This window comes from Lissotriton vulgaris, chromosome 2_1 (genome assembly GCF_964263255.1).
Source record: "Lissotriton vulgaris chromosome 2_1, aLisVul1.2, whole genome shotgun sequence".
Classification (NCBI taxonomy): Eukaryota; Metazoa; Chordata; class Amphibia; order Caudata; family Salamandridae; genus Lissotriton; species Lissotriton vulgaris.
Window position 1 is genome coordinate 35,263,686 of NC_141687.1, and position 26,395 is coordinate 35,290,080.

General features: G+C 42.6%; 1 protein-coding gene across 3 annotated transcripts in view; it reads left to right on the top strand.

Moving 5' to 3' along the window:
- The window catches only part of SPEG (striated muscle enriched protein kinase), a 1,422,155-nt gene that overhangs the window by 508,164 nt on the left and 887,596 nt on the right, over positions 1-26,395 (top strand). For all 3 annotated transcript variants that reach the window (XM_086954403.1, XM_086954404.1, XM_086954405.1), the window contains one exon: positions 9,822-10,045. In XM_086954403.1, the coding sequence (XP_086810529.1) occupies positions 9,822-10,045 (224 nt within the window). The remainder of the gene's footprint in view (positions 1-9,821; positions 10,046-26,395) is intronic.

Genomic DNA, 26,395 nt, shown 5'->3' on the forward strand with positions numbered 1-26,395 from the left:
ATATTGTTAATGTTTGAAAACGACAATTGCCCCTGATTAGCAATATTGTTTACGAACAGCTAAAAATGTTACAAACCAGCACTCAAAATTATGGTCCACATAACTAGCATCATAATGTTGATTATCCAATCCAAAAATTCTTTATTTCGGCCATAAGACCATAAAAGATACAATGCAAAACACAATAACACATTTTAAAATACATATTAAAAACACAGTTATAAAAAGTTCCCTTCTTATCCAGCGAGGAGATAAAAAGCGTATTAAATCAGTGAGCGCAGTTTAAGGGGCTTTTTTCTTCCTGATTAGCCATACTGCCATTAGAAATTTGGCTATTGCGAACACAATATGGTCAAGAGTGCTGGTTTTCATTACTCTATATGCCTGTGAGTAATTTCTAAACCCCATGTTTCTGCAGAGCGGCGCTATCCATTATTTTCTAGGTCTGTGATAGGCAGGGCACACAAACATAATGTGGAGGTCGTCTTCCTCGTAGGTGTTACAACATGGACACATTTTATCACCCCCCATAGTCCATTTGTGGGTACATTTTCTGATGGGGAGTGAGCCTAACCTCCATTGTACAAACAATTTCCTCGCAAGGATGGGGAAAATAAAATCCATAAAGGGTTCAAATACATAAGAATTTTTGGATTCCAGAAATCGCACAGTAAGGGTGCCGCTATTTTGAGCATTCATCAAAAGTGAGAGACTCTTGTCTTTGTAGATTTGGGTCAGGCCTTTGCGTGAAACCCTTTGACAGCCTTGCACGGGATCCTCCCATAGCTCAGATAAATTCATAGTGAGCAGTTATATTATATTTAAAATCACTAGGAAATATTTGTATTACTTTCGCCATGGCCAATTTCCTTGTGGCAGCAACCAGATCCAAAAGAAGTATGAACTTGCTAAACCAGTGTACATAACTTGTTTTTAAACATTTTTAATGAATACATCATGCCAAATTAACTTGTTCACAAAGAAACTGTTTAATCCTCTTTTAATTGTAAATAGATTTGTTTTTATGTACTTTGTATGATTTTATCAAATCGAATAAAGTTAATTTGACTGACTGACTGACATAGTGAGCAGTTCATTTTTTACGAAAGCAAGCCAGGGGATTTTATTGCTTCGATTCAAGCTCATGACATGGATAAGGTCCTGCCTATAGTGATGTAATTCGTTAGTGGACCAGAGCCTGTGCCAAAACTTCACTGGCTTTGACACAAGCTCCTCGGCAATAGAGGGGAGACCCATATCTAATCTCAATGCAGGAGTGGTGTGCCTCGTGGAAGAGCTAGTAGGCATATGAGGAAGTTATTTTCCACTCTCGCCGAATCTTGGCCTGCTTTATACCCCCATAGCTCACTCCCATACATAGCTGCTGCCTTAGCTTGGGCCCGGTAAGTTTCAAGTGCCGGGCTTAAAGGCTTAATAGTGGAGGTGTTGGCCACCTTCAAGATTGCGCCCGACAACTGGGACAATTTAAGCCTTGATCTTGCTATCTGTCGGTCCCATGATAGACTGACTGACATAGTGAGCAGTTCATTTTTTACGAAAGCAAGCCAGGGGATTTTATTGCTTCGATTCAAGCTCATGACATGGATAAGGTCCTGCCTATAGTGATGTAATTCGTTAGTGGACCAGAGCCTGTGCCAAAACTTCACTGGCTTTGACACAAGCTCCTCGGCAATAGAGGGGAGACCCATATCTAATCTCAATGCAGGAGTGGTGTGCCTCGTGGAAGAGCTAGTAGGCATATGAGGAAGTTATTTTCCACTCTCGCCGAATCTTGGCCTGCTTTATACCCCCATAGCTCACTCCCATACATAGCTGCTGCCTTAGCTTGGGCCCGGTAAGTTTCAAGTGCCGGGCTTAAAGGCTTAATAGTGGAGGTGTTGGCCACCTTCAAGATTGCGCCCGACAACTGGGACAATTTAAGCCTTGATCTTGCTATCTGTCGGTCCCATGATAGATTTTCCTGTAGTGTTACCCCCAAGTATGTAAAGGTAGTTACCCTCTCAAGGCTGGCAGTGCCCAGGGTGGGATTGGGCATGGCTTTATTTGGTGGATTAAATATCATGAATTTGGTCTTTTCTATGTTTACCTCTAGACCATGTTGTCTACAGAAAAGACCAAATCCATCCAGAATCCTCTGGATCCCCATCGGGGATTTGGAGAGCAGGAGGGTATCATCGGCAAACATGATTGCCGGAACCCTCCTGCCTGCCAAATGTGGGGCATCATTATCCTTTACGTTTTCTAGATGGGATATAACGTTGTTGATGAAGAGACAGAACAGGGTCGGTGCCAGGACACAACCCTGCCTCACCCCTCTACGGACAGGGAACCTGGACGAGAGAGTGCCATCCCTCCCACACCTAACCTGCGCATAATTATTCTTGTGTAGCCTAGTTATGATACTGGGTATCTGAGGGGGGTACCCCTAACTTTTCCAGGACCTCCCAGAGTTTCTTACGCGGGACTAGGTCAAAGGCTGACCTCAGGTCCACGAAGACCATGTACAGCCTTCCCCCCCTCCAACCTCACCGTCTTCCAGTAAAGCAGGACGAGGCGTAAAATCTGGTCCATGGTCGACGTGTTTTTTCTGAAGCCAGCCTGTAGGGGGCTCATGATATCATTGGCCTCCACCCAGTCTAGCAGGTGGTTCAGGATGAGGCGCGCGAAAAACTTTTGGGGGACATCTATGAGGCTAATCGGCCTGTAATTGGCCGGGAGGAGAGGAGACCCCTTCTTGTATATTGGCACAATCTCTGCCCCCAGCCAAGAATACGGGACCGCCATACCTCCTAAGATGGCATTAAAAAGAATAAGAAGGTACGGGCCCCAGATTTCAGGGTGATGTCTGAAGAGGTCCCCCGGTAACTTATCTAAACCAGGGGCCTTTCCCAGCGCTAAGCGCTCCATTGCAATCACCACCTCACCTAGAGAAAATTCCAGGGCCACTTCCGGGGAGACGGAGGGCTCAACCGCCACTCCATCAGGCAATAGGATGGTATCTTGGTAAAGTGTCCCAAAGTGGGTCTCCCAGACAGAGGAGGCGATATTAGGCTCCACTGCGGATTTGAGTTCACCTGTCCCAGTATTCACCAGGGCCCAGAATTTCCTAGAGTCTTTGGCATTTAAGGCTCAGACAGATCATGCCAATGGTTCCAATCCCACTCCGCCCTTGCGTTGGTCATTGCTACTTTGTACTCCCTCCTGAGATCTGCAACCTTGGCCTTGTTAGAGCCCTCTTTAATAGTGGCAATTAATTCGGACTTGATTTTCCTACAGGAAGAGTTGTACCAGGTCGGGGTACGAGTCTTTTTCCTACACGACGGTACCACCGGATGGAAAACCTCGGCAAGGCCCCTCACTAGTTCCTCATGGATGTTAGCTAGTCTCTCGTTGTAATCAGTGGGTCTCGGTTGGTTTATAAGATCATCCACTTCCTTGAACCTGGGGAGTGCATAATGTTGATTATTCTGTGAACCGTGATCTGCAAAAGTGTTATCATGCTATGTTGTGCTATGATGATGTTTCAATGATTGTAATCACTTGGAGGTCTCTTGAGTGATCAGTTGGACACATTAGTTGGCGTGGGTAATGTTGGAGCTGCAGAATCTGACAGGAGTCGAAGGATGTCAAACTTGTCTGTCTTTGCAAGTTTAGACGACTCTATGATTTTGAAAGGAGAGACATGATTATGGCTATGAATTTCACTTCACGAGATGATGGATCGTTTAGATCATTTTATTGACGGTTCTCAGTCCAAGATGCAGCATTAGCTTTTTCCTGTGATGCCAGTTCATGTTTGAATAAAATATAAAGGAGGTAGTCATGATAGGAAGATGTGTAAAATGCACTTTGGGAATCCAGCTGGTGACATGTCGAACACAGCCCCACATTCCTCCCAACAACCTACACAAAGAGCCTCAAAATAGTAATCAACAACCAACTCACCTTGACTGGCCAAACAAATGCAGTCTCTGTCTCCTGCTTCCACACATTCAAGAAGATCTACGAATGGCTCCCCACCAAGACTTGCAGAATCAGTACCTAAACCCTCATCACCAGTAAGCTGGACTACGGCAACACACTTAATGCTGGAATCAACGCCCAACTGACCAGAAGACTCCAAAGCACACAAAACTCAAAGGTCACTCTCACCTAGCACTCACATCACCCTGTGCTTCAAAGAGCTCCACTGACTCATAATCCAAAATGAGCACTCTTTAAACTCTTCATGCATCCATACAAAGACTTACTGGACCCACGTACCGCGAGAACTGCATAAACGTCCACAAACCTGTTAGCAACTCCTCCTTGCACCCTTGTCTCCCTCCCCCAACATACAAAGAACCTGATATGGCATCATGCCTTCTCCTAATTCACTCCTGAAGCCTGGAACGACCTGCCTCTGCACATCCGAGCCTCATCCTCAGTTCTTCAATTCCACAAGAAACTGAAGACCTGGCTTCACCTAGTCCTGACCCTGGCTCGGCCTATATATCTCCTACGTCAGCACCAGGATACCTTCCCTGGTGAGCGGTAAACATAATCGTAACAACATACGTTCTCTTTGTTTCGTTGTATTCTTTGCCAACTTGTTGTATATTGTAGCTCTTGATTTTTGCTGTTTGCAGCTGGATTTCGTTTGGATTTATCTTTTGCACTGTTGACCTGACTCATCTCTTTTATTAATAGAAGTTTTATTATCTTCGTGGTTTCTCCTTGTAATGGTGGCCCACTGAAGTAGACACCCAACAGTTTTCACATGTGCTATTGTGTGCAGGGTTACACTGTTGCTACTGGGTGAAGTTGCTGTTTACTTTGACAAATAGGAAGGAAACTGAACAGACCCTCACCATATCTTGTCCTTGAACAGTTACTCTACCTAATTTTGTTATTAGTGATGGCACGTAAGAAGAGATACTCAAATGTGTATCAACATCTGCTTTACTAGACCAGGACATCTATAAAATCAATGTCATCGGAAATCAGATCTACCAACATCCACTACATCGTTAGAGCTGTCATGCTAGATGGAAGTCCTTGTCATATGTGACCTCTCTTTGTCTAATTTGGTCAAGAGATTTGCAGAATATCTTCATGAAATAAGAAGAATAAGCAGGATGCAAATAAACAATTAGTGCACCACAGAAATAGATGATTCATCAGCCTGTGTATGACCTAGAACCATGACCTCTCAATGACACTGCTTCGAGCTGATTCACTTGTCTAAGACCCAATAATAATCAAAAAGACAAAGGCTTTTGTTTCTCTGGTCCATCACTGTTTAGCTCTCCTGCAGACAGTCAGACACATAAAACGAATGGAAAGTACACATCAACCAACCATACCATTCCACCACCATTCAGCACAGCATTCAACAAGAAAATACCATCAGCATCACATTTCAACAACCAAGGCTTCTATGGGGATGAAGCCAACAGACAGCGTCAGCAAACACATTCAGATACAAAGAAGGCTATACTGGGAGCCTTTCCATCTACCTATCATGAAATTAATACATTTTACAAGATAATTTGCCACTAGGAAACTACAATTCCGGGACCTTGCATACATAGTAAATTTGAGTTGTAAAGGAGGGCTCACCCACAGAATTTTGAGGCATGATTCATCACTGGACTATAGAGTGATCGACATATAAGCCTTATTCTCCAATGAAATAAACATAATCTTTCAAAAGAGTAAGGTAGGCCTAAGCATGTACCTCACTGTCTAATGAAAGTCGTATCAGATTTCCAAATCAAGAAATCAGTCTTGCTACCTACTCTTTCCATAATCAGTCTGTGTTCTGTTGAATTGTACATGGTATAATGCAGGGAAGAACTAGCGCTCTGTCTTCTAGCGGAATGGAGATTGCCCAGGAGTACATCAGTTGCAGAGGTTTGCACACTTGTAACCTCACGGTCATTGTATACATTTTCAAGCTATTACTGTCTGATTACAGGGTGGATGGGCATCTGAGGTAACCTTCCATGTGAGATTTGAGTACAGTATTTCATATGTTCTATGTCCTCCCTTCGCATACTTATTTGTGATTCCTCCTCCCTTCAGAGTTCATGAATACTAGCAAAGATTCAATAATGGAGAAGGACAAGTTACCCTATGTTTGCATCAATCAATCAATGGAATTTGTATAGTGCGCTACACACCCGTAAGGGTCTCAAGGAGCTGAGCTTGGGGGGGGTAAGAGGGGGGCGTCGCTACAGCTCGAACCGCCAGGTCTTGAGTTGTTTCCTGAAGGAGAGATGGTCCTGGGTCAGCCGTAGGTGAGTGGGGAGGGAGTTCCATGTCTTAGCTGGCAGGTAGGAGAAGGACCTTGCTCCGACGGTGGATTCCCGAAATCGTGGGACGGAGGCGAGGGCGAGGCTGGTGGATCGGAGCTGGCGGGTAGGGGTGTAGAATGTGAGGCGGCTGTTGAGGTACTTCGGGCCCATGTCGTGGAGAGCCTTGTGTGCGTGGGTGAGGAGTCTGAACATGATCCTCTTGTTGACGGGGAGCCTGTGCAGGTTTTTCAGGTGGGCAGAGATGTGGCTGCGGCGAGGGATGTCCAGGATGAGTCTTGCTGAGGCGTTCTGAATGCGCTGGAGTCTTTTCTGGAGTTTGGCTGTGGTTCCCGCGTAGAGGGTGTTCCCGTAGTCCAGACGGCTGGTGACAAGGGCCTGGGTGACTGTCTTCCTGGTTTCGGTGGGGATCCATCGGAAGATCTTTCGGAGCATGCGCAGGGTGTTGAAGCAGGATGATGAGACGGCGTTCACTTGCTTGGTCATCGCGAGGGAGGAGTCCAGGATGAAGCCCAGGTTGCGTGCGTGGTCCGTTGGTTTGGGTGCGATGCCCCGTGCGGGGGGCCACCAGGAGTCGTCCCAGGCGGAGGGAGATGGTCCGAGGATGAGGACTTCCGTCTTGTCTGAGTTCCGTTTCAGATGGCTGATCTTCATCCATTCTGCGACATCTCTCATTCCTTTCTGGAGGTTGACTTCGGCGGTGGCGGGGTCGTTGGTGAGGCAGAGGATCAGTTGGGTGTCGTCATCATGAACATCTTCACACAGATTATCAACAACCCTCTTTCCTTCCTGGAAATAGAATAAAAAGTGGAGCTGGATAGCATGCCAAGATAGTCTAATATGAGAGCTTCAATAGGAAATGGCGTGCAGTGCTCCAGGGTTTGGCTTTAGGGACAGCTAGGTCGGCATGCAGCTTTAAAAGCACAGTTCAGCAGTGTTCCTCTGTGTATGAAAGAGCTGCATATGTGCATAGTGTTACTACATTTTTCGTGATTAAAAAAGGGACTGAATTCAACAAATCTGCCTCCAGGTGGCAGCAATGGTTGCAAAGAGGAATGGTGCTGGGTCGTGGGGGGCAATTCCACCGCCTAAAGTCTCCCAATGGAAAAGGGACTTGGACTGGTGTTGTGCGGCAGAGAAGACAGTTTATGACGGCAGGGGATGCCCCAAGAAATGGGAGAAATGGGAGAACATTTAGCAGCAATGGGAAGCTTACAGGGGGTTGGGGAGGGTTCTTGACTAGTTAGGTGGGTTGCGCGCAGGGACCAAGGGGTGGGACGGGGGCCTACAAGGGGAATGTCAATTCCACAGTATGTTGGTGCAATGTAATATGTGTATCCCATTGAACGTGAAGGTAATTCAAAGACTGTTTGTGACCTTGATTATTAATGCTGACTACTGTTTTAATAAAAAGAAGTTTATAAAAAAATAAGGGGCTTAATATGGCAAAAATCAGAGAGCACAAGTTTAGTTATAAATAAATATGTATTTAAGTAAAACAAATATTTCTCTTCTGAAAATGGGCCAAAGTGGGTGAATTGAAAGGTAGTACAGTACTTTTATTAGAAATTTAAAAACATTGTTCGGCTTGCAATATACTGTCAATAAGCTGCACAGATTGTGAAGAAAAGCAAATGTGTTCTCTTGTAGGTGTTCCATTCCTGTGGTGAATAGGGTCCATGTGCAGTCTGAATATTTGGAAAGCTATTGGTAACCTATATTTCATCATATTTGAGAAATTGCAGGCAAATGTTCCCATCCGCACCATTCGCCGCGCTATACTAGGGGTTCCCATATAAATGAGGTGTTGCTTGAATATATTAATTGGAGACTAATGTTTGTCAGACAGAAACCCTCTCGATTGTACTTTTTAAATGTCTAAGGTAATGTATAATTCTTAATGGAGACAATACTGCTGATATAGAGTAGATAAACTCGAATCTGTGAGGCATGGGTGATTTTTCAGGTGGTGGATGTATTAAGCCTACAGTTAACTGCCCATGTAAGAGGGCAGAATGGTTTTGGCCAGTGCTAAATCTCAGCCGGGGCTGCAGGTGGAGGCCAAAAGCACTCAGTCTTTGGAGGGGACAGAACTTATTTTCCCTCACCAGACGTTGAACCAGAGCAAAAGAGAGGAAAATACAAAAGGAGAAAGGAGGAAGAGAAAAACATTGTCAAAAGAAAAAAGCAGGTGTGAAAAAGAACCTTATGAGATGGGGAGTGTCTAGTGGTGGATGAAAGAGGCACAAGGTGGAATCCAGACTAGAACTCAATCAAGTGTTTGGCTCCCATGTTTTTCGAAAAAAGGGCTACTGAGCAAGACCTTAAGTCCCAGTACTTATTCTTTTACACATTAAGCACTTGTGCCGTTGGTGTTTTCAGCTTTGATATTAAAAAGCATGACCCTCATTCTCAGCGCGGAGCGTTGGCCAAACGTGAATTGTCTCACTAGACCATTGTGGTCAATCTTTTGGTTTTACTTTTGGTATTATTTTTTGTATTACTCTCCATATACAATGTAAGGTCGTATATTTATTTAATAATAAGCAAAAAAAATATTGAAGGATGGAAACTATGCAAGCAGGAGAATTTTGTGACATTGGGAGTATAAACTGTTGGGCCACAATGACCCCAAAGCAAATGTTGATCTGTGGTTTAGTTCTCTGGTCGCAAAATCACATTTCTGTTTACTATGAATTGCACTCCATGCCACAGAGACCAGGACACTTCGATATGTATACCTTTGAAAATTCAGGTATAGTCCTTTAAAAAATACTATTTATTCTAAAATAAAATATTTATGACAATACAGTAAATATACAGGTAGGGCCTTATTCACAAAAGTAAACGTGGACCAAAAGTCTAAGTTTTGACCTGAAGTCATTGGGGCCGATTCACAGAACTAACTTACGACAAAATCCTAAACTTACTACTTTTGGTATTCACAGAAGGCATTTAGGAGTCTTCAGTTTGGATTTTGTCCTAAGTTAGGATTTTGTCTTAAGTTAGAATGTTGTCTTAAGTTAGTATTTTGTCTTAAATTAAACTTAAGACAAACTTAAGTTCAATTTAAATTTAATTTAAGACAAAATCCTAATCCTAATTTAGGACAAAATGCTAATTTAAGACAAAATCCTAATTTAAGACAAAATCCTAACTTAAGACTACTAAATGCCTTCTGTGAATACCAAAAGTAGTAAGTTTAGGATTTTGTCTTAGTCTCCATGACATAAATTGTCCCTGACGGCGGTTCCTATCAATGTACAAAGATGACTGCTGGGTAAGTGGTCATCTCTAAATTTGATATACGGACGTCTGTCAGGATGCCGGAGTTAATGTCCTCCATCACCCTGATGGATGGAGCACTGTCCATTCAATGCTTAAACAGGCCCAAAATATGCATAAGGTATTTCACAATGTCATAGCTAATGTTTGTCCCTTCTCCAGTTAAGGTTTTCGATTTGTGTTCTTTGCAATTAAACAATGTCTTACCTTCTTCTTTAGCTCCTACAGTGGACCCCCGTTCACATTTTGGGACCTCTACTGATCTGGTTAGCCCCATCACATCAGACGATGAGTACCTGAGCCCCGTGGAGGAGATGACAGAATTTGGTTCCCCGCTTCATCGACCTGCGATTGTAATGAAGTCTCAGCCCCCTCCCAGAGATGAGCTGGATCAGTCAAAGAGTTCCGTGGACACACGCTTTAAAGCACCGCCTACATTTGAGGTTAGAATTTATTATAGACTGAAATGAGGGGTCTGTGCTCTGTTGAATGAGAGGGAACCGTACACAAACACACATCCCGCCTCTTTCTGATGGTAACCTCGTAAATTCTGTATAAATTACCTCTTTAGAAAGGAAAGTGTCCAACAACATGAGTATATAGCAGTCATGTTATGTTTTCAGTCCAAAGTGGAAGCCTTATTCTAATAACAAAAACATGATCCCTTTCACAGTTAGAAAGTAATACCCTGAGAGGTGGACTCTGATTACTTGCCGTAAGAACAAGTCACTGCAGGTGAGGAGAACCCTGGTAGGGAGGAATGTTTGGTGTAGATGGAGGTGCCCTGAAGAGAAGTGACAGTGATTCTACTAAACATAAGTATGTCCTAGTGAGAATTCTAGGTACAGTCCATTTCGGAATGTGGCAATTTTACTAGGACCTGCTGGTGGTGTCCTTTTAAAAGAAAAGTGGTCCTGGTCAGAAGTAGTAGTGCAGTCCCTTGGAAGTATAGCACCCCTGTTGGTAAGTTGTGCTGGATTCCCAAACTTCCCACTCATGTGCATTCTGCCTGCTCAAGAGGAAAGCATGGAGCTGATCCCCCATGGCAATACAGTTCTGTCGAATGATGCGCTTCACACATCAGCCTGCCCGATTTACCAAAGATTTCAGCAAGCCTGGCTTAGTGGTGTAATTGTGATGGATGATGGCATGTGTAGGGGAGGATACTGGGAGTGAGAGAGACTTGGTTGAGAAAGGTTATAGCTCATCTCGGCGAAGGTATTATCTTCAAAGAATAACATGTTTGGTTGTAAAATACAAAGAAGAATTTGAACTGCAAAAACAGTAGCATAACTTTGAAAATATAGCACAACTATGTAACACAGAACAAAAGTCTGTCAATATCTTGAGAAAAAACCCGGACACGCTGATCTCAGACCCCTACTTTAGCATAGATAAAGGCACTATAGTGAATGACTTGATATTCTTCACAGGCAAAACGGCTAAATGGCGCAATGCCATCACAAGAATGCTTAACACAAAAGCTATAAAAAATATCCCACATGGCACCAAAATGATGATCACACTGTCAACAAAATGCAGAGCGGAATTATGCATTACCATCTATAAAAATGGAATAGTGCTGATATAAGCAGCCAATAGCGAATTAGATAAATTTGACAATCTATTCCCGACTCCCGACTTTAAAAGAGTCATTAGAGAGTGGAAGATGTCAACTACACCAGACCCCACAAGAAGACACTCCAGGCAACTACAATACTACTACCAGAGACATCAAACGAACTAGAGGCCATCAGGATGGATCTATAAAATCAGGAGACATAGTTGAAATAAGAATGACAATATCTGAGAAAGAGACGGAAAATACAGAGATGGCCACACGACATACGAACAAGGAACAGAAGCAGCTCCAAAGGGAAGAGTCGACACCGCTCAGAAATAAAGAGACAACACACACAACGCAGACATCTCATTCGAGTGAGCCACTCGATGATAATCTTGAAATAAATAAGGAAGAAGATATCAACCATTCCTTACCTCTCTCTAGTACAACACAAACGACATCTAGAACTTTACCCATAAATGCATTCCTAATTTCGCAAAACATAGATAACACATCCCTCGCCGCAAATAGAAACGGTACAGACAACCAAACTGATAACAATAAGAAAAGGATCGCGGCTAAAAGAACAGATCAAAAACATAGAAAAGCGAAGCCCAAATCCCGAAAAGATAGGTTAATCATGCCTAAGAGGTCACTCCAAAACCGAAAAGATATCAAAGAGCTACAGAAACTAATTGGCAACATGGCACAAGACACACTTAGTACTCTACAAGTGATGGAGAAGATACTTGAAATGACGGTAAGCACTCACTCCAAGGTCGCGCATATCCAAAACCTCGTACACTCCTCTCAAAGAAAGAACAACGAGACGGCCATGCCTTTATCAAGTAGACACAACCGTCCAGATAGGATGACAGATTACTTGTCGGAGGAGGAAACCCTTGCCTTACTCCGAACATATGAACCATCGGACCGCAAGAGAGGGGAGGGAATCAAAACAGTACTGATCGACCCTAATATAACATACAGACAGAATGAAAGAAATTCCAACCTTAACAATTTACAACAAATCCAGCTAATCACCGAACCGAAAAATCCGAACCTTAGTAACTCAGGGAAACCTCTGATATGCCTTCTACTCAACTGTCGATCTGCAACCAAACATGCATCAGACATAGCGGACCTCATCATCAACAAGGAAATTGACTTGGCAATCCTTACAGAAACGTGGCTATCGGAGTCATCCTCTCCAATCTTGGATCTCTTAGTACCACCGGAGTATAACATAGTGAGACTAGATAGACTAAAAAAGACAGGAGGAGGTATAGAATGCATTCACAGATCAGATATAGAGGTCAACCGAATAAAATCCGACCCATTAGAATCCTGTGAATACCTAGGTCTCAATATAAGATCAGCAGACAATCAAAGATGCAACCTGCATGCGCTTTACCACCCACCTGGAGATAACGCCACGTTCATCGATCAGCTAATGGAGATCATAACTGCCAACTCTAACACCGAGGCCAATAACATATTCCTAGGTGATTTTAATTTACACTGGGATGACTGCAATGACAAACAGGTCAACGCTCTCAAAGACTTCCTAGCGGAGTTAAACCTCACACAAGCATGCAGGCAACCTACACACTAGAAAGGAGCTACGTTAGACTGGATATTATCAAGAAACGAAGATACATCAATCCTCTCAATAGCTCTGTGTGACTGGTCAGATCACCATGCCATAACATTCTTGATACCCACAATGAAAAAGAGCAAGACCATGCAACCCACCAAGCTCAAAAAATGGACTCGAGATACAAAAGAGTCGAATATGGAGCTGCTAGTAGAAAGCTGTGAGAGAGACCTAAAGCTACCTAATAACCTGCAGAATGTAAATGATTTAACAGATCACTACACAACATCAGTTGCGAATATTGTCAACAACACCATGCCAATAAAACTGAAAAGAGTCACAGAGAAGATAAAAAATCCATGGTTTAATGGATCACTGAACGAAGAAAGGCGAAAACTGAGATTGGCAGAAAGAAAATGGAGACAACACCCATCATCCCCCAAACTGAAATCCCTCAGAAAAATTAGAAACGAATATAATAAAAAGATCCTCACCTCAAAAAAGGAATTTATAAGATAAGAACTGGATAATGCCAAAAACAGACCACGGAAACTATTTGAAATCCTAAAGCAGCAATCTAATAAGCTAGCCAAATCTGCCCAAGAGACTACAAAAACACAACTAAGCTGCGAAGAATTCTCGAAATTCTTCACGGAGAAGGCCAAGACGCTTGAAAAAGAGCTCCAAAGCGCAACAGATAACCTACCCATCCAACCATTGTCAACGATCAATACCAGTTCAACAACGGACTATAATAAAGCAAAAAACAGGACACAATGGGATACCTTCAAATTATATGACCAAAATACCATCGCCAAAACGCTCTCGTATATCAAACCTAACAATCACTATAACGACCCGCTACCCGCGAAATGCCTAAAAGAAATCAGCCATATTGTGATTCCAATCTGGACTACAATAATAAATGCCTCCTTATCACAAGGGATCCTCCCAGAATGCCTAAAAACAGGCCAAGTCGTCCCCATCATCAAAAAACCTACAGCGGACGCTGCAGATCCGAATAACTTTCGCCCAGTGACCAACATCCCTCTACTTGCCAAGCTAATTGAGAAATGCGTGCAAGGCCAACTGAGCCAATACATCACCAACTTCGCCCTCCAAGACGACTGCCAATCAGGATTCAGATCAGGGCATAGCACGGAAACAGCGATCCTTCATATTGTAGATGACGCGCTACAGGCCCTAGACCAAAATCGAACATGCCTACTGATCCTCCTGGACCTGTCATCTGCATTTGACACGGTAAATCACGAAGCATTATTGACCAGGCTGCAGGACAGGATGGGAATGTCTGGAAATTTGCTGAAATGGTTTGAATCATTCCTGCGGAACAGAACACAAAGATTCCTGGTCAACAATTCACTGTCACCTTCCTGCCCTAACTCAATTGGAGTCCCTCAAGGATCTATATTGTCCCCATCTCTGTTTAACTTATATGTTGAACGTCTTACAGAAATCCTCAGAAACTCGAAGATATCCTATCACATGTATGCGGATGACACGCAAATATATATAAAGATCACGTCCCTGGAAGACATTAAGCTAATGAATGAGACATTAAAAATGACACTGCAATGGCTAACAACCAACCATCTGAAGCTAAATGCTCACAAAACAGAGTTCCTACTAATTTCACCACCAAGGAACCATATGGAAGTGAAGTAATGGACCAAGCTGGTGACAGCACTAAAATGCACCCCTACCCTAGTCAACTCAGCGAAATCGCTAGGAATCACATTAGATGAGAACCTAGACATGAAAGCCCACATTAAATCAATGGCAAAAAGTGCCCGCTTCCATTTGAACTACATAAGAAAAATTAAACCTTTCATCTCAAAGGCTTATCTCAAACTGTCAGTCCAATCCTTAGTTATCTCGAGGATTGAATACGGTTGCACCACCTTAGCCGGACTACCAAAAATGTCCACGGCACCACTAAAAGCATGCCTCAACGCAGCGGCAAGACTCATCACTGGATCGAGGAAATTGGACCATATCTCTCCTCACCTGAAAGCATTAAATTGGCTACCCTATGAAGCCAGAATTCAGCTAAAAATAGCTTGTATCACCCATAAAGCGATCCACTACAACACACCAAAATACCTATTCGGGAAAACTGAATTATCAGGAGGAAGCAGACCAGCAAGGAGTGCCAAGGAGTTGCTGTTGAGACCATCCATTTTCCGGAAGAAAAAAACTGATGACCGAGCGTTCTCTGGAGCAGCCCCCAGAATCTGGAATTCACTCCCTCCAAACATTAGAAAAATTCAAAATACAGCAACATTTAAGAGGGAAGTGAAGAACCTCCTGATGGGTAGATTCCTAACATAGGGAAGATGACGGATCACGAATCGGATAAATAGATGCCTTAATACGGGACATCTAAGTTAATAGAAGAAAAATTCTCCAACTTGAATAGAGATATCAGCTGAAAAATGACTCAGGACTGGCGATACACCTTGAGACCAAGCTGTATCCTTATTATCTACCTCATGCTAATGTGAATATATATATATACTTTCATCGTTAAAGCCATATAATCTTCTACCTCATTTAGGTGTTTTAAAATGTTTTTATCATATATGTTACTCTTTGACTTTGACCTCTTAATGTAAAGTGCTCTGATACCTACGGGTCTTGTTCGCGCTATACAAAACTCTATAATAAATAAATAAATAAATACGTTGTGTAACTCAGTACCCGTCAGTTTTGTCAGAGGTGATGGGATGGTACATTTAAAAATAAGCAGTCATAATAACGATTGTTGGTATCTGTGATCTCCTAAGTATTTCTAATAGAAACATGGTGTATTTATTATTCCATAAATGCATGTTTACTTTTTGCATGGTATGTTTGAATCCGTGTGTGCAATGTTTGTTCTTCCGCACAGGATCTTTTGTATGTGTACTACTTCTGATTATTGTCTAAGATTTTTCAATTTCACTTGATGGTGTGCCTCTATGAAGGTCCTTCAGGGGTAGCTATTTATTGGGAGTCAGTTCTTTCTGGGGTTGGTTGCTTTGAATTAATTGATAATTTCAGAGAGTTTCATATTGCCTAAAGCAATACACAGGCAATGCCCACAGCTCAGAGAATTTTCCTAGTTGTGTTATGCTTACCTCAACAAAAGACTGGGACAGCTTTGGATTGAACTTTCTTACTATAGGACAAAGGCTTGCTTGAAAGAGTATTGTTGGCTAAATTTCTTGAGACTATTTGTTTAAGATATCTTTATTTCATTTTCTGCATTTATTGCACAAAAACAATAATTTCATAAAATGTTAGAATTGCACATACACACTATCCAACAGGAAAGTCTACTCGGAAGAAGGCCTAATCAGGCTGTCTAAAGGAGTTACTTTATTGTTAAGATCATAGATTTTACCATTTATTTAATTAAAAAGTTTTCTGTAAAGGTTTTCAATAACAGCTCTATTCTCTGCTGGATTCAATAAAAGTATGTGTTTATAGTTTAGTTTTTTAAGTTTCCTCAACATCTTATGTTTGGGATTTGATCTTAATGTAGACTCGAAGGTGTTCCAGAGTCTACGACTTCGTACACCCAATCATCAAGCTCTATGTTTCAGCTTTCCAAATGGTCATTGGCAGACTAATTGGATGGACACTGAATGTAGATTTCTGGTTGAAGTACAATGAGGAGCTAGTGTCTGTATGTAGTGTGCGCCTTTGCCTGAATATGCATTATGAATAGTGCAGAGATGCATACATTTGATGCTTGTCTTCAGTTGAAGACAGTGAAGTACTTTGAGAAATGTTGTCACCCTTGTGGAGGTTCAAGCACATTATGTCTATCTGGTTCTGACTTCTGGGAAAGAGTGCAGCTAATAACATATATGTGAGTCTTGGTAGTGCTGCTCAGTGGTCAATTTGAAGAAGAGGGAGGAGAGGAAGGAAGGTGGACACCCTTAATGTGAGAGTTGAAATTTATCTCTACATTCATTATTTTTAAAGAAGTTGGTGGTGGTTTTCTCATAAAGTGGCATGGCGGGCTCAAATTCTCTTGTTACTATATTCTCACAATTTTTCCATTTCTGCAGAGGAAACCTTCTGTCATCCTTTGGAACACATGATCTAATCAGGAATTGTTTTTTATAAGAGTTCCCTATTTTTTTATCTAATCGAAACATGATTTGAGTATCTTCTTCTTTGATTGTTTTAGAAGGAGGTTTATTGCTAATCGGTTCAGGAGATTGGGTCTTTCAGACATTTTTATTACCACAATTGCTTCCTTGCTATTGACCCCTGTGAATGCCTGGGAAGTCAAAGGCCTGTAATAGTCTTGGTGGTCTAGCAACTAAATTAGATAGTCACAGTTTATAGAACAAGGTAGTCAAACCACACATGCCTGGAGTCAAAAGTAGTGAACTAATCAGAAGAGTCATGTAACCTCTATTGGAAGGTGGATTATTGTTAGGAGTAATTATGCACCTACCACTAGCAATCAGTTCACCAACGCAATATAAGGTCCAGTCAAGGTCTCAATAAATTATTCCCTTGCTCAACCTTTGGTAGCTTGCAACAAGCAACCAGGCTTACATTCGAAGACAGGTGTGTAAAGCATTGAAAAACACCAATACATTAAATAGGTAAGACACGACACACAATACAAATCCCACTTAGATTTATAAAATAGGGCATATTTTTTCCTTAGACACCAAAACGACAATAATCCAATGTTGGAACTCGGAGATATGAATTTTTAATGTATAAATAATTTCTAGTGCTTAAAAACATATATTGCCATATTGGGACATCTGATGGCCTTTGACCATGACAAAGTGAAGTGTGAGGCTGACTGTGTTGGAGCCCTGGTTGGATACTCTAAGCGGGAGGCGTTGGTCAAACATTTACCTTCACGCTTAGAAACTTTTCTTGAAGATTTTCTATCGACGTTGACCGCACCTCTCAAGCAGGCTGGCTTCGCAACGGCTACAATCGGCTTGGTTCAGTGAGAGCCCCTGGTCAGCTCCTGGAAGTCTTGAGCTCCGGAGCTATCAGCGGGATGAACCTGAAATCTAGGCTGGTTCACGGTGCAAGGTAGTCGGTTTGACTCCCGATTTCAGGTCGGTCAACTTATGGAGCTTTTCCAAAAGTTACTTCAAACATCTCCAAATATCTGGAACTTCACCCTGAAGTTCCTCTTGAGGGTTCAAATTGTCTTAAACAAAAATCAAATGTTCCAGAATCTCTGAGTTGCTCCTCTGAAGCTGGAACTACATTTCCCACAATGCACCTGCCCAAATCCATTAAAGCCCAACTGAAAGTGGTCAGCTGGATTCTTGATGGAGATGATGCAGGTGAAGCTCTTCTAATCTGTTGCTTTTTGAAGCAATGCAAAGTATTTAGGGCTGTAGTTCCTTACAGTGCAGCATGCACAGTGATTCAGAGTGCAGTCCTCTTGGTGCAGGCCAGTGTTCCAGCTGGGCAGTCAAGTTCAAGTTCAAAAGACCTTTATTCGAATTTGATAAAATTCATAAAAGTACAGAACACAGCAAAAACACACATGTACATATAATACAAAACAATTATATAAATAACATTCCATAATAACAAAGTAATTCATACAGTGATTGAGCAGTGAATTTCATTATCTTATAAAATTTTTACAGTAGTATCATTATGACTGGATTCTGATTTCAGGGACTTTCCATTGTCTTGCGTGCACGTATGGCTAGTCTTAAAAAAGTGCTAGTGCGAAAGGTCAGTTCATCAGTGTCCAGGGTAAGCAGCAACATATAAGATTCCTGAAGTGTGAGAGGTCTATGTTTTCTAAAATATGGGGTTAAAAGCCATTTGATATATCTCACATAGAATTTACAGAAAAACAGAAAGTGCAAATCATCTTGAGTGCTTATACCATCACAAGGGCAAGGGGTAAGGTCTGTACAATGTCGGTACCCCAAAGGAAAAGACAGCAAAAATTTCACAGTTCCAGCCCTTAGACGGAATAATAAAGATCGCTCCCAATTTGACATGGGGAGTGAAAGGTAGGGCGGCATAATTTGCATACAGAGACCATTTCCTATGTATTTCTTGACCCTTGATTTCTGAGATTCTCTTCCTAAGCGCTCATTGCGATAAAGTGCATAAAGTGCTTTTTGAACCTCGAATTTATCCTTTGGTTCGATTGCCATTGGGTCGGTGAACAAAATACCTCTACCAATTTCATTAAGTGATTTAAGAACTTCTTTGAACCAGGGAATCTGCATGCCATTTTCACAATTTAGGCAGTCCTTAATAATGTTTTGCGTAAGGACAGCAGCATCATTCCTCCAGATTCTAATCCAGAAGAGAGCTGGTCTTGCTTTGATAAAATCACTTATCAAGGGGAGGTTAAGTTCATTATGGCAGATAAAATCAGAAGAGGAAATCGGTGCACCCAGCACTTTTCTACAGAAACGATTTTCCTCTCTTTGGATACTAATGCTACTAACCGATCCCCAAACTTCAGCTCCATACGTAGCGACAGGAGAACACTGTAATTTAAAAATCTTAACAATAGCCTTTGTGGCGCCGATTTTCTTTGGGCGGGGGGGACTCAGAACAGAATTGATGGCTTTCGAGAACTTGCTCGTGGCGTGGGCCACATGCCCACTCCACGAGCTGTTCGCAGCGAAAACCAACCCCAAATAAGGAAACTTATGGACAGATTCTAGTTTATCTGTTCCAATTCGAATTGTGCTGAGTTTCCTTTTGCCCGGCCCACAGGACATGATAAAAGACTTTTTAAAATTAACTTTCAGGTCCAGTCCCTCCATAAAATTTTCTAAACTATGCAGACGTAGGGCGTTAGGTGTACGTGCCATAAGGACAGCGTCGTCTGCATATAAAAGCACAGGTAGGGGATTGCCTAGAATTATTGGGACATCGGGGGTGGCTTTCTTTAGACAGTTGGACAGGCCGTTGATATAAATGATAAACAGCAGGGGTGCTAGAACGCACCCCTGTCTCACCCCCCTCCCTATCTCAATGGCTCCCGATACCTCTCCGCCCATCCCGATACGTACCCGTGCTTTCAGGTCAGTATGGACATAGGCTAAAAATCTAACGAGAGTGGCATCAAGGCCATTGGACAAGAGAATTAACCAAAGCTTAGATCTATTCACAAGATCAAATGCGGATGAGAGATCCATAAAAGCTAGGTAGGCAGGGGATGAGCAGGCAATGCAATATTTGTCTATTATCAATTTTAGATTTAGACATTGCTCGACTGTTCCTACCCCGCTCCTGAACCCCATCTGACAAGGATCTAAAAAGTCAGTATCAGACGCCCATTCCAGTACCCTATTATAAATTATACGTCCTAGTATTTTTAAAGTGTTATCCAAAAGGGAAATGGGACGATAATTTGCTGGGTCTGATCTGTCTCCCTTTTTGTAAATGGGAACGATGATACTAGTAGCCCAGGTGACAGGCATGGCTACTTGTGGGAGACTGTTAAAGATGTTAAGGAGTATTGGTGACCATAGCTCAGCGTTGTGTTTAATAATATCGATAGGGAAGCCGTCTGGTCCGGGCGCCTTGTTACCTGGGCTCTCTTTTATGGCTTTCCTGACTTCTTGGTCCAAAATCTGTAAACCTTCTGTTTGGCCTATATTAGGGAGAAGGTGCTCGTCAGAGGGGGCAGCATAAATTTTAGAAAAGTGGGTCTCCCAGGCTGCACTTGTTATATTGCAGCTGATTTGTGTAAGCTCTTTGCCCATTTCCCTCGTTCTCCTGACAGCCGACCAAAATGGGCCGCTGCCACCCAGGTTGGCACTAATGACCAGCTTATCCCAGTGTTCGGAGAGCAAGTTTGCCTTCCTTTCCGATATTTTATCTTTGTAGTTTTTCCTGGCAGCTCGAACTACATCTTTACACCTGGGTTTGGCAGAGAGGGCCTTTCTTAAATCTCTGTTGGCCACGGAGCAAGATGTATCAAACCACCGTGGCTCTTTACGTTCATTAGGGAGTGGGACTGACAGGAGGGTTTTTATATTTGAGCATAAAGCTTCAAAGTCTATGATCAATTTTTCGGTATTTGTGCTTGGGGAAGAGAGGGATTTCAACAAATCGGGATGTGTCTCCTGAACAGTATCTATGATGGCCCCACAATCAATTCCCCTCCATTTTAGGCGAAGGCCATCAATTGAGGGTGTAATATCCCTTGCCCCGTTTAGATTCATAAAAATTGGACTGGGTACAAAATTAAAAATAGCTAACAATGGATTGTGATCACTGAAAGACGTTTGCACCACAGAAGTTTTAGTTAAACAATCTGTTAGCAGAGGTGATGTAAATATGTAATCGATAATTGAACCGTTATCCCTGCCCTTAAACGTGGGGGCATAAGGAAAATTCATATCATACCCTACACTCATTACATCAACAAGATCAAAATCAGAAAGTATACTAATCAGTTCCAAACCCCTGCGGTCATTACAATAATCAAGGTTAGTAGATCCATAGTTCTCTATAAGTTTCACATTAAAATCACCCCCTATCAGAATGCTAGTCTTAGTATCTACTGATAAGGAACAATCAATCATGTTTAGAACCTTAGATAATGCAACAAAGTTTTTGTTCGGTACACCATAAAAATCATTGTTGTAAAAATTAATTAAATAAATCGTGGTCTTTGATTTCAGTTTGTATTCCAGAATTTGAATATTGGGATTGGCAAGGTTATCTAGCTTCAGATCTCTAATTGTACCGCCTGCCAGAATTCTAATCCCCACAAAAAGACCACCCACTGCTCGACCGAGGCTAGGTTTTGCTGATGTCAAGCTAAAGCAGTGGTAGCCTTCAATGTACAGATTATCAAGAGCCCAAGTTTCTTGGAACATAAGTATGTCCACATCGTTAATTAGTTCAATCCATGCAGGGTCCGAGAGCTTAGATTCTAAGCCTGCAACGTTCCAGCTTAGAATTGATAAGCCATGTTTGGTTCCATGTTTAGCAAGTCTATTCCCAGTATTCCCATTATCATAGTGAGGTAATTCGTTGGAAATGGCCAGAATACTGTCAGACAATATAGTTTCTGAAAAAGCAGTTTGGACCTGGTGCAATACAGCTGGATTTATGGGACCCTCTGAGTTACAAGCTTTTACATCGTTGCACATTTCTTTGTTGGGCGATATACTCAGTCAGTCCTGTTCGTCTAGAGAAGATAAGTAATCGAACCGATTGTAAGTGGGGATGTTATACATTGGCCTAATTTCAGTCATCGGTGCAAACTGGAACGGATTAGAGATTGGGTAAGGCCTATCTCTGTAATTGCTCTGATGCATGGTTGGGGCTTGAAAGAACTGCGGAGGGTTGGGAGTTGGGATTGGCATTGGGGGTTGTGGATGCCAGTTACGGCTGTTAGAGTGGACGGCGTTGGGGTTCTGATTCTGGATAAAGAGGGGTGATTTAATCCTTGCTCCAAAGTTCAGATCCTGGTAAGAATTTGTGGGGAGATTAGCCGTGGCTTGTTCGGGGGGTATCAGATGTCTGTAAAAGTATCCTAAGGGAAGGAGTGTGGTGTTGAATTTCCAGGGCGATGGTAAAGGGGCACTGGCAAGGGTTTTCTCTGCCCATTGTGGATTTCTAAAGCTTATGGTGACACAGTCGCCCTCAAATTTTTTCCTGAGTGGGCCTATCCAACCCACTCGCTGTGTGTTAATAATCTCCCTTGCACCATCAATAGGGTAATTGCAATTGGCAATTAGCCAGTGCAAGGTTTTGTTTTTGAGGGATGTGGGATTTTCGTCCTGATCCTTCCTTAGCTTGGTAACATTTACTAACACTAATACATATGCAACACATTCCGGTGGGAGGTTAATGCGGGCAGGGACTTGCCTAACTGTTTTTGGTATTGATTGGGCCGTGGTAGGGCTGCTTGTTGAAGTTGCAGAGTGACCTGTGGTACTCACATTTGGGGGTTTAGTGTTAATGTTGGTGTTGATGCCGGGGTCCTTCCTTTTGTCTGAGGCTGCGTTATTGATATGCAATGTTGGTGTTTTTTGACTAGTGGTTGGACCATTAGCCAATGTGGCAGGTGGAGCTTTGTGTGCAATGTTTGAGTTTGTTGGAGGGGCCTGAGGAATATTGATTTTGGTGCCTGCTGTTTTGGTGGTATTACTATTATTTGTGCTTTTTGCAGGACCTTCCTTCAGGAAATTCTTAATAGGGATACTCAATTCGGCTAATTGTTTTTCTATTCGAGTAAGCCTATTTTGGATGGGGGATAAATAAATGCTTAATAATTCCCCCAACCTTTCCAACATAGGGTCGTATGCATTGTCGGTGTTATCATTGGTATCCATTGTTCTGCCCTGCTGAACCATTTCACTTTCATCCCCTTGAGAGATTAACGTGACCCTGGTCGCATTGTGGTTAGGGACAGAGTTGGTATTTTTCCCAGACTTTCTTTGTACCCGGCCATATTTCCTGGCCATGGTAGTCCGGGGCTTTGGTGCATTAGATTTCTGTTTTTGGACTGCACCCTCTCGTCTACCTCTCAGTTGCCTGGTGTTGTCAGCAGATGTTGCTTTAGGAGAGGGTTTAATGGGTAGATCAGGAGTTTTTTCTAAGTCCGTGCTGATATCAGTGTCTGAATCTAACAGGGGAATGGAGGCTGAGAGGTTAACCTCACTAGGAATGGTATGAATGTCAGCACATACATCAAGTAGGGGTCTGATGTTATTTGGCATAGCCTGTGCAGGTGTAGTAGCGGCGGCAATAAGGCCAAGTGAAGAGAGTTTGGCATGTGCCAGATCTTGTGATACCCTGCGTTCTAAAAGGCTAATGCCCTGATTGATGGCATCATTGGCCTTAGTTATAAAAAGGTCGATGGGGCCGGTCACAGGGCCAGCCCCAGTGGCAGCTGTTTTGCTGCGGGTACCCCTTGGAGACATGCTGAGAATTGCTTACCCTTATTCAAAGAAATGGGTAACTACACAGAACAACAAACACAATTGTTAATGACAGCGAGCAAATAGTCCCAACCGCAGTGAACAACAATATTTACGGTATCAACAGTTCCCAAATGGGGGTTGACCAGTAGGTCACAAGAAAGTACCTTATAGAGTAGGCGATGGGGGAAGGGCCCGTCCCGTCCTCCTCGTGCCTCTGAGGGCCACAGAGGGCCCGCCCTTTGCCCGGGCTTAGCTCCGGGCGCTCCCGCGCGCGGCTCGCGGGGCGAGAGGGGTTGTCAGGCTTTATCTGGCGCCTCCGGCGCTCTCTGCGTGTCACGGGCGCCCTGCTGGCAGAGGGAATGCTGGGGAGTGTGGTCCGGTCTCTCGGGACGCCTCCCTTCGCCTCCCGGCGTGTGCTGCTCCCGCCGTTCCCCTCACGGCAATGCCCGTTGGCAGTTGTGTCAGGTAAGTAGCGTGGTGTATCCAAATACCTCCTCCTTCCAGAAGTAAACCAGGACACCCGGATTCAGTTTGCCAAATTTACTACAGCAGATGAAAAAAGTGCGACGCGTTTCGCCGATAAGGCTTGCTCACGCTCGTCCTATTAACAATGACGGCCATATTTAAAGTGCTCAAAACACACCCCCAAGTGTATACACAACAATACCATGGTAATGTGGGCAGCCATGTTATCAAGATACTTTTTACAATGTAGACATGAATTGAATTAAATTCCATTGTGTTAATACAACAATCATCTCTCATAAAGGATATGTATCTAACATTCCAATGCGATTATGCCAAAACCGTTTAGAGTGTAAAAAATTACATAACTTGTTGGATATATTTGTAAATACCACAATTGTTTGTGCCAAGCGATATTAAAATTGATACTGTTGCAGTTATATTTCAACTCAATATAATAGACGGCAAATATTCACTCTCAATAGTTGCGATCACGTGACATGTGTTTACATGTTATATCAATTCCTATTGGCTGTTTGGTCACAGACTGGTAATACGCTTGCAACAATAGGATAGCTGTCGCTAGGATACCGATGTCAATAGCCTACAACGGTAACACCGCAAATTTCTAATGCCGTTTGTGAACTCATGTATATTTCAGATAATCCGGCCCAAGTGGGCAAGTGTACCACATATAGCGGGATCACATCATGCAAGTAATGTCACATGTCGATTCATAGCATCTCGCCCCAGTGGGCAAATTCATATGTGTTAGTCATTGAGAGAGTCAATAATGCTAATGATAGCATAGTCCTGGAAGCCTTCCTCGCCCTAGTGGGCAAATCATCATCGATATTGGTATTTAGTTTTCCAATAAGTTAGATGATGTCAAGATTTCATGGTATCCAATGGTACCCCACATTACCTGTGAATAAAATTAAAAAAAAATAACATTTAAAACATAATGACAACGGATTATTTGCATATGATCAGCATGTCTGCCTATTCATTCTTCATACAGATGTACTGCCAGTTCCTCACTCGTATTGAGTCCTACTGGAGTCAAACACTGAAAATCAATTATATATTTAGATTCAAGTTTTCTCATGGAGAGTTCTTGGTTACCTCCTCGAATTCCCAGATCTACACAGTCAATCACTACCATACGTAATTTAGTTTCATCTTGCATGTGGCATTCAAAAAAGTGTCTGGCGACCGGATATTGTTTATTCAAATTCCTTATTGCTCTGAGATGTTCTAACACTCCCTTCTTGGCCTCATGTTTCGTACTCCCCACATACCATTTATCGCATGGACAGATTAGTAAATAAATACTATATGGGGTATGACATGTTAGTTTCTTTTTGATTGTGAATACTCTAGATGTTCCCGGTATCGTTAGATTGGCACAGTCTTTGCTAAACTTGCAGGCCTTACATTTTCTGCAGCACTTAAATCCCACATTAGCATCATGATCTACTATACTCCTGTCTGTAACGTAGTTCTGACTTAGTTCATCCCGCAAGGATTTACCTTTCCGGAAAGTGATCTGGGGATTGTCACTCAAATATTTTTTCAAATGTTCGTCGGTGTTAAGAACATGCCAATATTTCTTGAACACCTTTCTTACATCCTGGGACTGTCCCGAGAAGGTGGTAATGAATCTGATTGTTTCGGATTCTGACTGTAGCAGTTTGGGAGCTAATAGCTCATCTCTAGTTTTTGTGTTACTGCGTTCTACTGCGATAGCTATTGCCTTCTTACCATAACCTCTCTCCCTGAACCTCTGACACATCACTGCTTCTTCTTTCTTATACCCATCGACTGTGCTGCAGTTGCGTCTAGCGCGCAGTAGTTCTCCATACGGTATGCTGTAAATGAGACTCTTGGGATGGCAACTAGAGGCTCGTAAGAGGCTGTTTCCTGATGTGCTCTTTCTGAAGAGAAGAGTTTAGTGGTCAGAATGTTATTGACCACTTCCACTTCCACATCAAGGAACTCCATCCTTGTCTTACTGATGTGCTCAGTTAGAGTAAGGTTGAGAGTGTTGACATTTAGTTTGTCAATAAACTGTCTGGCAGAGTTGACATCACCATTCCAAATGAAAAACATATCATCAATGTACCGCAGCCACAGGGACATATTGTTGAATTCAGTCATGTCCTGGATAACCTGCTCCTCCCACCAACCCATGAATAAATTCGCGTAGCTGGGGGCGAAGCAGGTTCCCATGGCTGTGCCCTGT